Below are 13,580 nucleotides of genomic sequence, written 5' to 3'. Positions count from 1 at the left end.
GGAGCCTGTGCTCCGCAACGGGAGAGGCCACAACAGTGAGAGGCCCGCGTACTGCAAAAAAAAAAAAAGAATTCAATAGATTAGTTTAACAACAGATTAGACATAGCAGAAGAAAAAAATTAGTGAACTGGAAGATCAGTAGAAAGTTTCCTGATTGAAACAGAGGTAAGAGTTTGGAAAATATCGACAAGAGTGTGAGAGCCTTATAGGACTCACTGAAAAGGTCTCATATATATGTAGTTGGAGTCCCAGCAGGAAAGGAGAGAGAGAATATGGAGGGGCAAAAGCAAGATTTGAAGAGATACTGGCCAAGAATTTTTCCAAACTAATAAAAGTCATCAAGCCACAGCTTCAAGAAGCTCTGCAAATCCCAAGAATAAATAAAAGGAAACCACACCTGGGCACATCGTAGTGAGATTGCTAAAGGGGGAAAATAAACAGAAAATCTTAAATGCAGTCAGAGAGAAAATATATATTATCTTCAAAGGAACAACTATAAGACTGACAGATAACTTTTCAAAAGAGAAAGAATCTGGAAGACTATAAAATGACATCTGTAAAGTGATGGAGAAAGATAATAACTACCAATTTAGAATTCTATACCCACTGAAAATATCCTCCAAAAGTAAAGTTGAAATAAAATTGAGAAAATTTGTCACTAGCCAACTGGCATTAAAAGGAATACTAAGGGCCATTCTTCAGGCAGGAAAAATGATCTTTGATAGAGGCAAGGTAAGCAGGAGTGAATGAAGAGCAACAGAAGCAGTAAATACGTGCATGAAACTAAATGAATATTGTGTGTTTAAAATAATAATAATTTTATGACCAATGGCCATAGCTGCAGTGCTCAAATTCTGTTGTGCATTGAATTCATGTAGTACCAAGGCTGCGCTTCCCACAGGCTGCTCCTGGCCAATGACTGAAAGCAGCAGGGAGACTAAGGTAGGCCCATTCCTGGGGTCATTGGACTACTCTGATGGCCGACTCTGGGTCAAAGACTCCCTAAGGGCCTTGCAAAGCTTTCCTTAGGTGGCGTTGCAGTCTAGGTCACTTTCACCCAACCTTTCTTCCCTCTCTAGTAAAGCCAGGCTCGGACTTCTGTCACAGTCCAACTTCCTCCCCATTTTCTCTCATAGGCATTTTCCCTCATAAAATCCTTGTACATTTAATCTCATGTTGTGGCATCTGCTTCTCAGAGGACCCAGATGAACACAGCAGAATTAATGTATGAGAATAGCACTAAAAACAGGAGGCAATAATTGGAGTTAAAGTGTTACAAGGTCCTTGCGTTAACTAAGTGGTGAAGAACTAATTTAAGGCAGACTGTAGTAAGTCAAGAGAAACTAATAAAATAATAAAAGAATATATAAGTAATAAGCTAACAGGGGAGAAATAGAATAATAAATACTTGTTAAATTCAAAAGAGGGCAAGAAAGGATAAAAAGGGAAAAACAATAGCTGGCATAAATAGAAAAGTAATAATAAAATGGTTGATTCTGTCCCATGTGGAATTGCTCTTATATGGTTTCTAGCATTGATGTCATGCTTTTAGAATGGCCATTTCACTGTACCAGAAATGGTTATCTACATCTTATATTTATAGTTTTATTTTTAAAATTTATAATTCTTCTGAAATTATACTAAAATAAAATATGAATTAGGATTACTGTTTTTTTCCTCACTTCTCAAATGATTACCCAGTGATCTCAACACCACATTTTAAATGAATTATCTTTTCTGTTGATTTGAAATGCCAACCAACTTTATCAAATATTAAATTCCTAAGTAAACCCAAGTGTAAATTAGATTACTGTATTTGTCCAGTTTCATTTAGAACCGTGTAAGTATACATAATAAGTGCTCAATACTTGCTTTATGAGCCAAAGGACGATATGAATGAATTTACAGGGTTTTTTTTTTAATGTGGTAAGACAAATACTTCCTCATTATTCTGCTTTTTCAGAATTTTCCTGACAATCCTTGACTGTTCATTTTTCAAGGTTAATTTTACAATCATTTTTCCAGCTTCTCCCTAAAGAATCTTTTTGAGGTTTGATTGGATTTGAATTAAAACTATAGATTATTTTAGGGGAGAATTCACATCTAATAATATTGCCTATGGTTGTCCATTTATTGAATTTTTCTTTTCTGTTCTAAGTAGACTTTTGTAATTTTATTTGTCTAGGTTTTCCATATTGACATTTTTTGTTGTTAAAGAAATCTTTTATAAACACTTGCTCTGTGCTAGGCATGGGGCCACATAGTGGCAGACGTGATACAGTCTGTGACCTTCTGGAACATAGTAACTGGTGGAGGGGAGGACACAAATGGTATTGTTCACTATTTGGTTGTTTCCCTTTTACCACTGTAAATCATGTGAACATCTTATTTATTAAGTTTGTCTGCATTTCAAAATTACTTCTTTAGAATAGATTCTATAAGTGAAGTTGGACCTACAGAATTTGCAGTTTCAACCTAAATGAGAAAACAGTGTCTCTAGTTCTCTTCTATAGAGCCTAAACAAATTGTTTCTTAATAAGAACTTCTTTTCAAAATTTCAGATTGTTTTAATTACTTTTTTGTATGTTGATCTTGTATTCTGTGACTTTGCTAAATGAATTTACTGGTTCTAGGAGGTTTGTTTTTTGGGGTTTTTTTTTTTGGTTAGACTCCTTGGGATTTTTATGTATAGACTATCATGCCACCTGCAAATAGGGACAGTTTAGTTCTTCCTTTCCAATCTGTACGCTTTTTATTTCCTTTCCTTGCCTTATCGTGCTGGCTAGGACTTCAAGTGTTATACTGAATAAGAATGGTGAGAGCAGACACCCTTGCCTTGTTCCCAGTCTTAGGGGGAAAGCATTTAGTCATTTACCATTAAGTATAGTATTAGCTGTAGCTTTTTGTAGATGTACTTTGTCAACTTAATCAAGTTAAGGTAGTTTTCCACTATTCCTTGTTTGCTGAGAGTTTTTATCATGAATAGATACTGAGGTTTGTCATACGCGTTTTCTGTGTCAGTTGATACAATTCTCTTTTTTTCTTTAGCCTGTTGATATGATAGATTACATTGATTTTCTAATATTGAACAAGCCTTGTATCCTGGGAATAAACCCAGCTTGGCCATGGTATATAATTCTTTTTATATATTGTTGGGTTCTCTTTGCTAATATTTTTTGAGGGTTTTTGCATCTGTATTCATGAGAGAGATATTGGTCTGTGTTGGTTTGTTTGTACTGTCTTTGTTTGGTTTTGGTATAAGGGTAATATCTGCCCCATTAAATGAGTCAGGACGTGTTCCTTCCTTTTTTATTTTCTGGAAGAGGTTGTGTAGATTTGGAGTTAATTCTTCCTCAAATGTTTGGTAGAATTCTCCAGTGAAACATCTGGGCCTGGAGATTTCTGGAAGTTTTAAAGTCAATTTCTTTAAGAGATATAGGGCTAGTCAAATTATTTCATATTGAGTGAGTTTTGGTAATATGTGCTTTTCAAATAATTGGTCTATTTCTTCTAAGTTGTTAATTTATGGGTATAGAGTTGTTCATAGTATTCCTTTATCATGCTTTTAATGTCTGCAGGGTCTGTCATGATACCCCTGTTTCATTTCTGATATTGGTAATTTTGTAATTTGTGTTTTCTCTTTTTCTGTCAGTCTAGCTAGAGGTTTGTCAATTTTATTGATCTTTTCAAAGAACCACTTTTTGTTTCATTGACTTTTCTGTTTTCTGCTTTCAATTTCATTGATTTCTGCTTTTATCTGTATTATTTCTTCCTTCTGCTTGCCTTGAGCTTATTTTGCTCTTCTTTTTCTAGTTTGTTAAGGTGGAAGCTTAGATTACTGATTTCCACTTGACTTTTAAGTTTTTTTCTGGATATTTAATATGTTTTTACTGGTAATATGAATGGAATATTTTTCTATTATGTTTGTTAATTGGTTGGTTTTGATCTATAAGAAAGCTGTTGAGTGTTTTTACTTATTTAATGGGACACCTCATTGATAGTCTATTTTTTTTCATAGTTTTAAAATCTATTCTCTTTGGTTTTTCAGGTAAGTAATTATATGTTAGTGATCCTATTTTAATTTTCTTGTCGAATTATACTTTGGGGAATATAAACTTTGTACAAGTATGAAAAATTAGGAGGTCATATAAGAAAATTGGGGAGATGTAGATACTTTAAAAAAATGACCTCATTTTAGTCATATATCAGCTGGTTAATGAAGCAAAGATTGCAGCAAGTTGTGATGGATGGTAGGAGGGATGTCCATTTTATCTGAATTTTCAGTCTGATGCCCCAAAGTTACAGGGGTTGCATAAGGAAGCAAAGGTAGTCTTAAACATAAAGATAATCACTGATGAACCATCTATTTATAAAATTAGTCCTCATTCAAATATCTTTCCCAATTTAACACTATCCTTCCTCTTCTTTGCGTCAATATTTTTGTTGATGTCTCTTAATGATTAGTAACACAATACAAATAAAATACAAACTGAAAGTCTTACAAAAGATGCAAGATTTCCAGAAGCCCATGAAATTAACATTAGATACTGATTAGGTCACATACAAAGCCATTGGCAAATAAAAAATGAACAGAGAATTAGACCTATTGACAACTGAAGAAAAACTGAGAGCAGTAACACAACAAAGTGCTTCAAAAGAAAATGATTTGAATGTTAAATAATTAAGAATAGATAACCAATAACAACCTGCTGTATAGCACAGGGATCTCGACTCAATACTCTGTAATGGCTTACATGGGAAAAGAATCTAAAAAAAAAAAAAAAAGTATATGTATATGTATAACTGATTCACTTTGCTGTACACCTGAAACTGATATGTATATGTATAACTGATTCACTTTGCTGTACACCTGAAACTAACACAACATTGTAAATCAACTATACTCCAAAAAAATTTTTAAAAAGGAAAAAAATAAAATTATTATACAGTAAAAAAGAAAGAATTAAGAGAGGGACTTGAGAAACTTGATGAAGTCCTCATATATTTTTGCAATCATTATCTGTATGATCATTCTGCAATAATCAAAGTCGAATTCTCTTACCATTTTGTCGTAAAAATTACACTTGTTTCATTCTTTGTTCTAAGAATTAGCATATTAAAATTTTAACCTAAATTTTGTTAACTATAAGCTTATGTAAACTTATTTTTGTATTTTAATTTCATTTTAAAGATCCAGTCAGTCCTTTTCCTCCACTACATACCATGAAGTTTTGATTCTTATTTTAAATATGTTGCGTTAAGTGGCTATTTTCTGGTACCAATTTTCTTCTGATAATGAGAATTTCTTGCATTTATTCAAAGAAAAATTTTCAGACCTGTTCTGAAACTCTTCAGGAGAAATCTTTTTTTTAAAAAAAATTATTTATTTATTATTTATTTATTTATTTAGGCTGCAGCGGGTCCTAGTTGTGGCATGCGGGATCTTTTGTTTTTAGTTGCAGCATGTGGACTCTTAGTTGTGGCATGCATGTGGGATCTAGTTGCCCGACCAGGGATCGAACCTGGGCCCCCTGCATTGGGAGCGTGGAGTCTTAGCAGGGACGTCCCAGGAGAAATCCTTTTTGAATTGTTAACTGTGGTTACCTTAATTGAAATTGGATCAGGGGACTTTCATTTCTTTATATTCACAGAGCTGTATATCCATGTCTAAATCTATCAATATCTGTCTTTCTGCCTGTCTGTGTCTATCTATCTATACATTGCCTAGGACAGTGCCTGGCATTTAATAGGTGTTCAATAAATGTTTGTTGAGTGAATGAGAACTAAACAGAGAAAATCCCATTCTTGTCTTGAGAGAATTTGTAATCTAATGGCAGAGATATGACCAATACAGACAAAAGATCAGGAATTTATAATCTGATGGCAGAGATAGGATCAAGATAAACAAAAGATAGGACCAATAAAGACAAAAGACAGATGGAGAGGAAAAGTTTATTTAAGTTAATCTTAGTAAGTTTTAATTTGAAGGAGTCCTAATGTGATTCAGGGAGAATTGAGTCATAAATTTTGGAGACGAGAATTATCATCATGTGAGAAGAAGATATTTTGGCTACTTTTGGAGGACTGCATTGTGGAAGGGTAAGATTATTCATCTTGTCATGAGATAGATCCTAAATCACATCTTTGACTATGGATATATATAGAAAGAAACAGAGCTGTCTGAGGGCATGATTGGCTTTTAAAATTTTTTGGTGGAAATGCCTTCCAAATATGGGATTCTGAGGTTCTCTGTAACCATGGACATGTTGTGTTTGCTAAAGAGATAGATTTTCTTCTATTTTTCTCAAAAAAATCTCCTTAAAATATCAAACTTTACCTATGAAAGCAGAAAACAGAATATAATGCCATTTATTTTCATTACACATGATGGACATTTAAATTTTTAAAGTAGTCCAGTGGAACTATGTACATACAAATTCCATTAGCCAATAATGTCTTTTGCCTCCTTCATTCCCACTCAGGTTACAGTTCACACTTTCATACAAGAGTATTAATGTCAGGCATAGCAATTATATTACAGGAAAAATAATTTGTTATTTTGTAAAGAACATCTAGTATAATATTGGAAACTAAGCACAATATTCTCTTAATATTTGGTTCCCAGAATGGATAGACTCAGATAATGGTTATTATTGTCATTAGTTGTTAACTACATACCTCTTAAAAATTTTTGGAAGGGCAGTGAGATTGAGTGTATTTTGCATTATTGATTTCGTCTTCTTAGGAAATAACAGATTTAACCTGTTATAATGTTTTGAGATTTTGTATATTTTATATTAGAAAAAAATCTTCCTTGGGACAGTGCAGTGAGTCTAACAGTTACGGTACAAGATTTGCTTATAGTCAGTCTTACTTAATTTATACCTAGACCAGTGTCTCATATTATGTATTATCAATAGAGAAAGCAGTTCATAATTGCAGGATGCCAACCTGCAAATGCATATGTATTTGATCGTCTTAAAATTCATTTCCCTAGGAAACATAACCTTTGAAACAATGATGGAAATTCTCCGAGATAAACCAAGTGGAATTAATATGGAGGGAGAATTCCTGACCACTGCAAGCATGGTTTCTATTTTACCTCAAGACTCCAACGTTCCTTGCATCCACTTCCTTACAGGGACTCCTGATCCTGAGAGGTAAAGTCACAAAATACTATAAACCAGGCAGGGGGTCAGGGGTAGGGTAGAGTCATTAGTTTGGTGATGATTTTGTCAGGCTAAATTTTTGTTGCACAAATACCACAATAATTTTTGAATGCATTTTCTTTTTTTTTTAATTAATTAATTATTGGCTGCGTTGGGTCTTCATTGCTGCACGTAGGCTTTCTCTGGTTGCGGTGAGCGGGGGTTACTCTTCATTGCGGTGCGCGGGCTTCTCGTTGCGGTGGCTTCTCTTGTTGCGGAGCTTGGGCTCTAGGCTTCAGTAGTTGCAGCACATGGGCTCAGTAGTGCTGGCTCTAGAACGCGGGATTAGTTGCTCCGTGGCATGTGAGATCTTTCCAGACGAGGGCTTGAACCCCTGTATCCTGCATTGGCAGGCGGATTCTTAACCACTGCGCCACCAGAGAAGTCTTTTGAATGCATTTTCTATTCAGGTTTTAGTCTGCCATTTTCCTATGTGTATCATTGCCATAACTATTCTCATTCATATGGGACGAAAATGTTTATAGTTTCTGGTACGCAGTTATCCCTACTCCCTCTTTCCCTAACTATATTTAAAATTGTCAAGAAAAACAAGTAGATTGGGGCTTCCCTGATGGCGCAGTGGTTGAGAGTCCGCCTGCCGATGCAGGGGACGGGGGTTCGTGCCCCCGTCTGGGAAGATCCCACATGCCGCGGAGCGGCTGGGCCTGTGAGCCACGGCTGCTGAGCCTGCGCGTCCGGAGCCTGTGCTCCGCAACGGGGAGAGGCCACAACAGTGAGAGGCCCGCGTACCAAAAAGAAAAAAAAAAAAAAAAAGTAGATTGGTTTTCTAATGCAGATTTCAGTATTAAATATTAGATGATGAGTAAGAGTAAAAAGGTTAAATGATCTAGAAAATACATACATGTAAAACAAAATATCAATAGTTCAAGTTATATCTTAAGTAGGATATATACAGACTACCTTGATTTAAATCATTGGTGTCTCATAAAACTTAATGCACATTACATTTAGAAGTGATCTTATATTCACTACCTCTTAGTATTATAATCTTTCATATTATTAAAGATATCTTCCAGAAAAAGGAATAAAACTTGTGAATCCCTTATTAATACTGCTGCTTATTTTCATCCCAAATCCTAATGCTCAATCTGTTACATTGAGGACTGTTCTTACCCTCCAACTGTGGAATTTGCAGTAGAAAATGATGAACTATAATTTTACTTGACACTGTTTATATGCCAGGCCCTTTGTTAGGTTCATGGGAATATAAGGCTAAATAAAGTATGATCCCTTGCCCCAAAAGGAGATCCCAGTGTACCAGGGAAGACAGGCATGGGTATAAGTAGTATGACAGGAACAATTAGTATGTTATAAATTAGTAGAAATTAAAGGGAATCTTAGAAGATTTAGAATAATGCTGAATATTTTTTTTTCGGCCGAATATTTTTATATCCCCAGATACCAAACTTAATACTTTTTCTTCTAGATCTGTTTTTAAGCCTTTCATATTTATACCAAATATTTCACAACTATTGGACACCAGTTCACCCACATTTGAAGATTCAGTTAAAAAGAAGCCACAGTTTAACATTAAGCCTGACAGAAGACATCTACTCTACCAAAAACATCAACAGGCCTTGGAAATACTAGATAATAAGGAGGTATGATTAGATTATATTCTCTGTTTTACCATTAAGAATAACTTAAAATAAGATTCAATCCATATTTTGAACTTTGAAATTTCAGCTTTCTTTCCTTTATATAAAAATAGGTTTAAAAATAGTTTAGATGCTTAGACTATAATAGAGCTATACTATTTTTGAACTTTGGTTAAAAAAATGGTTAAGAATATATTGCGAATTTAGAGAAATTTAGTATATTAAACATAATAACAATAGCTAACATTTATTGAACACTTATACACCAAGCACCATGGTACTGTTACATGGGATATTTCATTTAATCTTCACAACCACTTTATCAGGTAGGTACTATTTTTTTTTTAATAAATTTATTTATTTTATTTATTTATTTTTGGCTGCGCTGGTTCTTCATTGCTGCGTGCGGGCTTTCTCTAGTTGTGGTGAGCGGGGGCTACTCTTCGTTGCAGTGCGTGGGCTTCTCATTTCAGTGGGTTCTCTTGTTGTGGAGCACGGGCTCTAGGCATGTGGGCTTCAGTAGACGTGGCACGTGGGCTCAGTAGTTGCAGCTCCCGGGCTCTAGAGGGCAGGCTCAGTAGTTGTGGTGCACGGGCTTAGTTGCTCCGTGGCATGTGGGATCTTTCTGGACCAGGGCTCGAACTCGTGTCCCCGGCATTGGCAGGCAGATTCTTAAACACTGTGCCACCAGGGAAGTCCCAGGTAGGTACTATTATCGTTTCCATTTTACTGATAAGAAATCTGAGACTTGGAGAGTTTAAGTAGCTTTTTTAGTGTATCTCACACCAAAAATTACAAAACTTCTAGAGGGGAGTTAACCTGGTCTCTAAAATAATGTTCTTAATCATATACCCTCAGATTAATTTTAATTGAAAGTGACTTGACACCCCATAGACTTAAAATAATAATTATTATAATGAGTTGAAGTTTTAATAAAAGATAAATGCATATTATTTTTAAATGTAAGCATAATAAAAGATTAAACACATCACCCACAATCTCATCTCCAGAAACAAGTAGATATATAATTTGGGGGGACAGATAGATTGATGGGTAGACAAATAATTTTATAATGTTCATACCTCTTCAGCCTTCCTGCCCTCTTCTGTCTCTGCCCCAGAGATTAAAAAAATAGATTAGAAGGAAATGGAAGGGCTACCTAAAGGCCTTTCTCAGAACTCTCAACTCATTCCTTGCAATGAAGGAAAAGATTGGTCATCTTATACCTTTTCTCACCTGCTTCTACCAGCTTCGCTTCTGATTTTTATTGCCTATAATAACTTTTACTTTGTGAAGGTATATACATTTACATTCTTTCTACATTAAATGAATTAGATGAATTTTCCTCCCCGGCAATTATTTACTTATTTCCTTTTTCTGTAGTATGTTTACATAGTTGCCATGCTTTTCTCTCTCGCACCCCCCCGGCCCACCCCCGTGCTTATGCTTAAAGCAGAGAGCTCTGTACAGATCCTCTATTTGCTATAGATTCTTGACACTACTGCTTTTTTCTGAGACCAGTTTGTTTTACTTCTGACCTACAGTGTAAACACCTTTTTGTAGCCTAGTGGCATGGAGTGAGAGGCAAGTGTTTTGTTCTAGGAGCCTATTAAGTGCACTGACTAGGGCCCAGTGCACCGGGCCAGAAGTGTCATTCCCTCCATGGGCTTGGCCCATCCTCCAGACTCAGCACAGTGCTGTGAAAAATGATGAGCCCCTGGTTCTTCTTGCCTTTGCTCAAGTTCTTCAGTGATATGTTTCATGAATGTCTGCTCTGGAGGGATTTCCCCTCCTTTCTGAGCAGCCTCTGCACTGCTCTCATTGCTCATGATAGTTCTCAAGAGTTGTTAGCTCCCTTTTCCCCTTAAATACTGCTTCTGGGAGGTGGGTTTTGTAGACTTATTACTAAATGCCCGTTAAACTAAATTAAATTGCTGATTGACATTTTTCTAAGTAATAATGAAATAAAATTTAAAAGCAGTTACTATTTTAGGCTGTATTTAATAGGTATTAAATGTTGATTGACAACATGAAGTAGTGGAAAGACAGTGGGATTTGAGGGAAGAAGTGTCAAAGACCTGGGTTCTAGTCCTGGCTCTGTAAATAACTACTTTTATGTTTTAGGGAGAGTCAGTCCTACTGGTAGTTTAGTTAACATTTCTTGATTACTAATGAGGTTGAAAATTTCATATGTTTATTGGCCTTTGTGTTTCCTCTTAAATGACTTGCCTATTATTTTCCTTAGTCTGTTTTTCAATTGATTCTTGGTTGTTTTTGTCTTTTGACTCAAAGAGGCAAAAATATGTGAATAACTTTGTTGTGTAGCAAATTTTTAATCTCAGTTTGTTTATTTAACTTCTTTTGTCAGACAAGTTTAAAATTTAATCAGTTGCATTTGGTAGTCTTTTCCTTTAAGGCATCTTGATTTCATGCTTCAAAAGGGCTGCCTCACCTCAAAATAAATATAACTTCTGTATTTTCTTTCAAATACATATATGCATATTTGAAAAAAAATTAGTTCTTTATCTGGAATTTATTTTTATGGGTGTTATGAAGTAGGGTTCTAACTTCGTTTTCCAAAGAGATGACCAATTATTCTAATACCATTTATTGATAAAATATATTTTTTGCACTGATATGAAGTGCAGTGTTTCTTCAGAAAAAATTGCATACAATTTCATACTGAAGTATAGGTCAAAGTTAAGAATCCTTGTTTTGTGGAGTTCTGCCCCATTATGGTTCAAATTTTAAAAATTATGCTCACTTTCTAGTAACTCTCTTCTTATACACTTTTTCTGTCAGTACCTACCCTCTAACTGATGATGGTAATTCATTAATAACTTAAAAATTGCTCCTTTCTATAAGAATCATGACCTTTCCCCCCCTTGTTGATACAAGGAGGAATCATAGAGAAAATGACTTTTCTTTTAGTTGCTCTTTCCCTTGAACGTCACTGTTCTATTTCCTTTGTTTAATCTGATAATGCTGGTTTTAAATGTAGAAGATCCAAGTTCATGAAAATATTTCAGCTTCAGTTTTCAGCAACCTTCCCCATCCACAATTAATATCAAATTTTCAATTGACCTGTTATTTGTCTTTTAAGTTTCTTGCTTATAGACTAATACTACATAATTGTTATTGTATTTTCTACTAAAAATAACTATAGTTTGTGGTTAATAGATTAACTGAATCTAGAACAATGATTTTTCCCAAAGAATTTCATTCTTTCTTTATCTAAAGAATAGGAGAAGGGGAACCGAACCAGAAGTTGAAACCAGAATGAAGAAACCTTGTCTGTAGAGGTGGTTTGGAATTTTGTTAGACTCGTGTGTGTGCATGTGTGCTCATACACACATGTGTATCTGTGTATTTATTTATTTTTATCTTTTAATTGTTCAGGAAAAAGCCAAAACAATGTTGGACAACATGAGCAAACTGGAGAAGGAACTATTCAAAGAGATGGAATCAATCCTTCAAAACAAGCATCTTGATGTGGATAAAATTGTTAATCTTTTTCCTCAGTGTACAAAAGATGAAATTAGAATTTATAAGCCAAATATTAGTTCTTAGTGATCGCATAAATGGTCAGCAATCTTCCTCAAAATTAGAATCTGTTACCTTGGTAAATAATATAAATTAAGTTTGAGCAGATATGATTTTTCTTTAATAGCATTCAGGTGATAGCTTGGCTATTAAAACTACATGTAGCCTTGATGAAATATTGAGAAAGAAAATAACATTGGAATTGGATACATATATCATGGATAGCCAGGTATCACTTTAGGTACCGACTTGTATTTTTTTTTTCTAGCCACAATACCTTTTTAAAAATCACAGTAACTAAATATCCAATTCTGCATAAAGCATGAAACATTAAAATAATGTATACATTTATTATAATTATATATTGTCCTCAATTTTCTCAGTTACAACAGAAAGCAGATTTTTCTTTAGTAATGGAAAATATTGTCTCAGCTAATAAGTTTTGCTTTAGGCAAGTATTAGCCTATTAGTATTAGTATTTGCTTTAGGCAAGTATTAGCCAGCTCTAGCAAAATTTTCTAGATTTACACATTGTCTTATTCCAGTCTTTTAATTATGCAAATGTTTTATTAAACTCAGACTTGCTCTTTGTCAAGACTTAGCTGACCAGTGAGCTTTTAGCTCTAATTGTCTAGCATTTTGTCGCCCATACCCCTTAACAGACTTTTATGTTAATATTTTTAGAAGAGCTTTCCTGGGAGATTAGGAAATGGAATAAGCCAAGACCTTAGGAGATATTATTTTGGTGTCTCAAATCTCTCTCATCTTTTACTTATGTTCATTCAGTGAAAACAGGAACAGGAATGAGACAGTGGTGATGAAATAGAAATATTAGCATATTATGAACATTAAGAACGTTATAATATATATTATGAACATTATATATGAATAATAATACCTGTCCAAAGATTATAAAACTCTGTTAAAGGGCTTCCCTGGTGGTGCAGTAGTTGAGAGTCCGCCTGCCGATGCAAGGGACACGGGTTCATGCCCCAGTCCGGGAAGATCCCACGTGCCGCGGAGCGGCTACGCCCGTGAGTCATGGCTGCTGAGCCTGCGCGTCCGGAGCCTGGGCTCCGCAACGGGAGAGGCCACAGCAGTGAGGGGCCCGCGTACCGCAAAAAACAAAAAACAAACAAAAAAAACTCTGTTAAAGTTACACAGGGATTACCAAGTAAGACTCAAAGTTGGAAATATAAACAAAAGAAAA

General features: G+C 34.9%; 1 protein-coding gene across 2 annotated transcripts in view; it reads left to right on the top strand.

Annotated features, from left to right (window-relative positions):
* The window catches only part of SCRN3 (secernin 3), a 34,549-nt gene extending 22,003 nt beyond the window's left edge, over positions 1-12,546 (top strand). For both annotated transcript variants that reach the window (XM_027128005.1, XM_027128011.1), the window contains 3 exons: positions 6,998-7,160; positions 8,656-8,830; positions 12,227-12,546. In XM_027128005.1, coding sequence (XP_026983806.1) covers positions 6,998-7,160; positions 8,656-8,830; positions 12,227-12,397 — 509 coding nt within the window. In that variant the 3' untranslated portion in view covers positions 12,398-12,546. The remainder of the gene's footprint in view (positions 1-6,997; positions 7,161-8,655; positions 8,831-12,226) is intronic.
* Positions 12,547-13,580: the final 1,034 nt, after the last annotated feature.

The sequence above is a fragment of the Aethalodelphis obliquidens genome, unplaced genomic scaffold (genome assembly GCF_003676395.1).
Source record: "Aethalodelphis obliquidens isolate GAN/ISIS:26980383/991018 unplaced genomic scaffold, ASM367639v1 scaffold2, whole genome shotgun sequence".
In the NCBI taxonomy this organism is placed as follows: domain Eukaryota; kingdom Metazoa; phylum Chordata; class Mammalia; order Artiodactyla; family Delphinidae; genus Aethalodelphis; species Aethalodelphis obliquidens.
The sequence above is the reverse complement of the archived record's forward strand: the minus strand, read 5'-3'. Positions and strand labels throughout refer to the sequence as shown.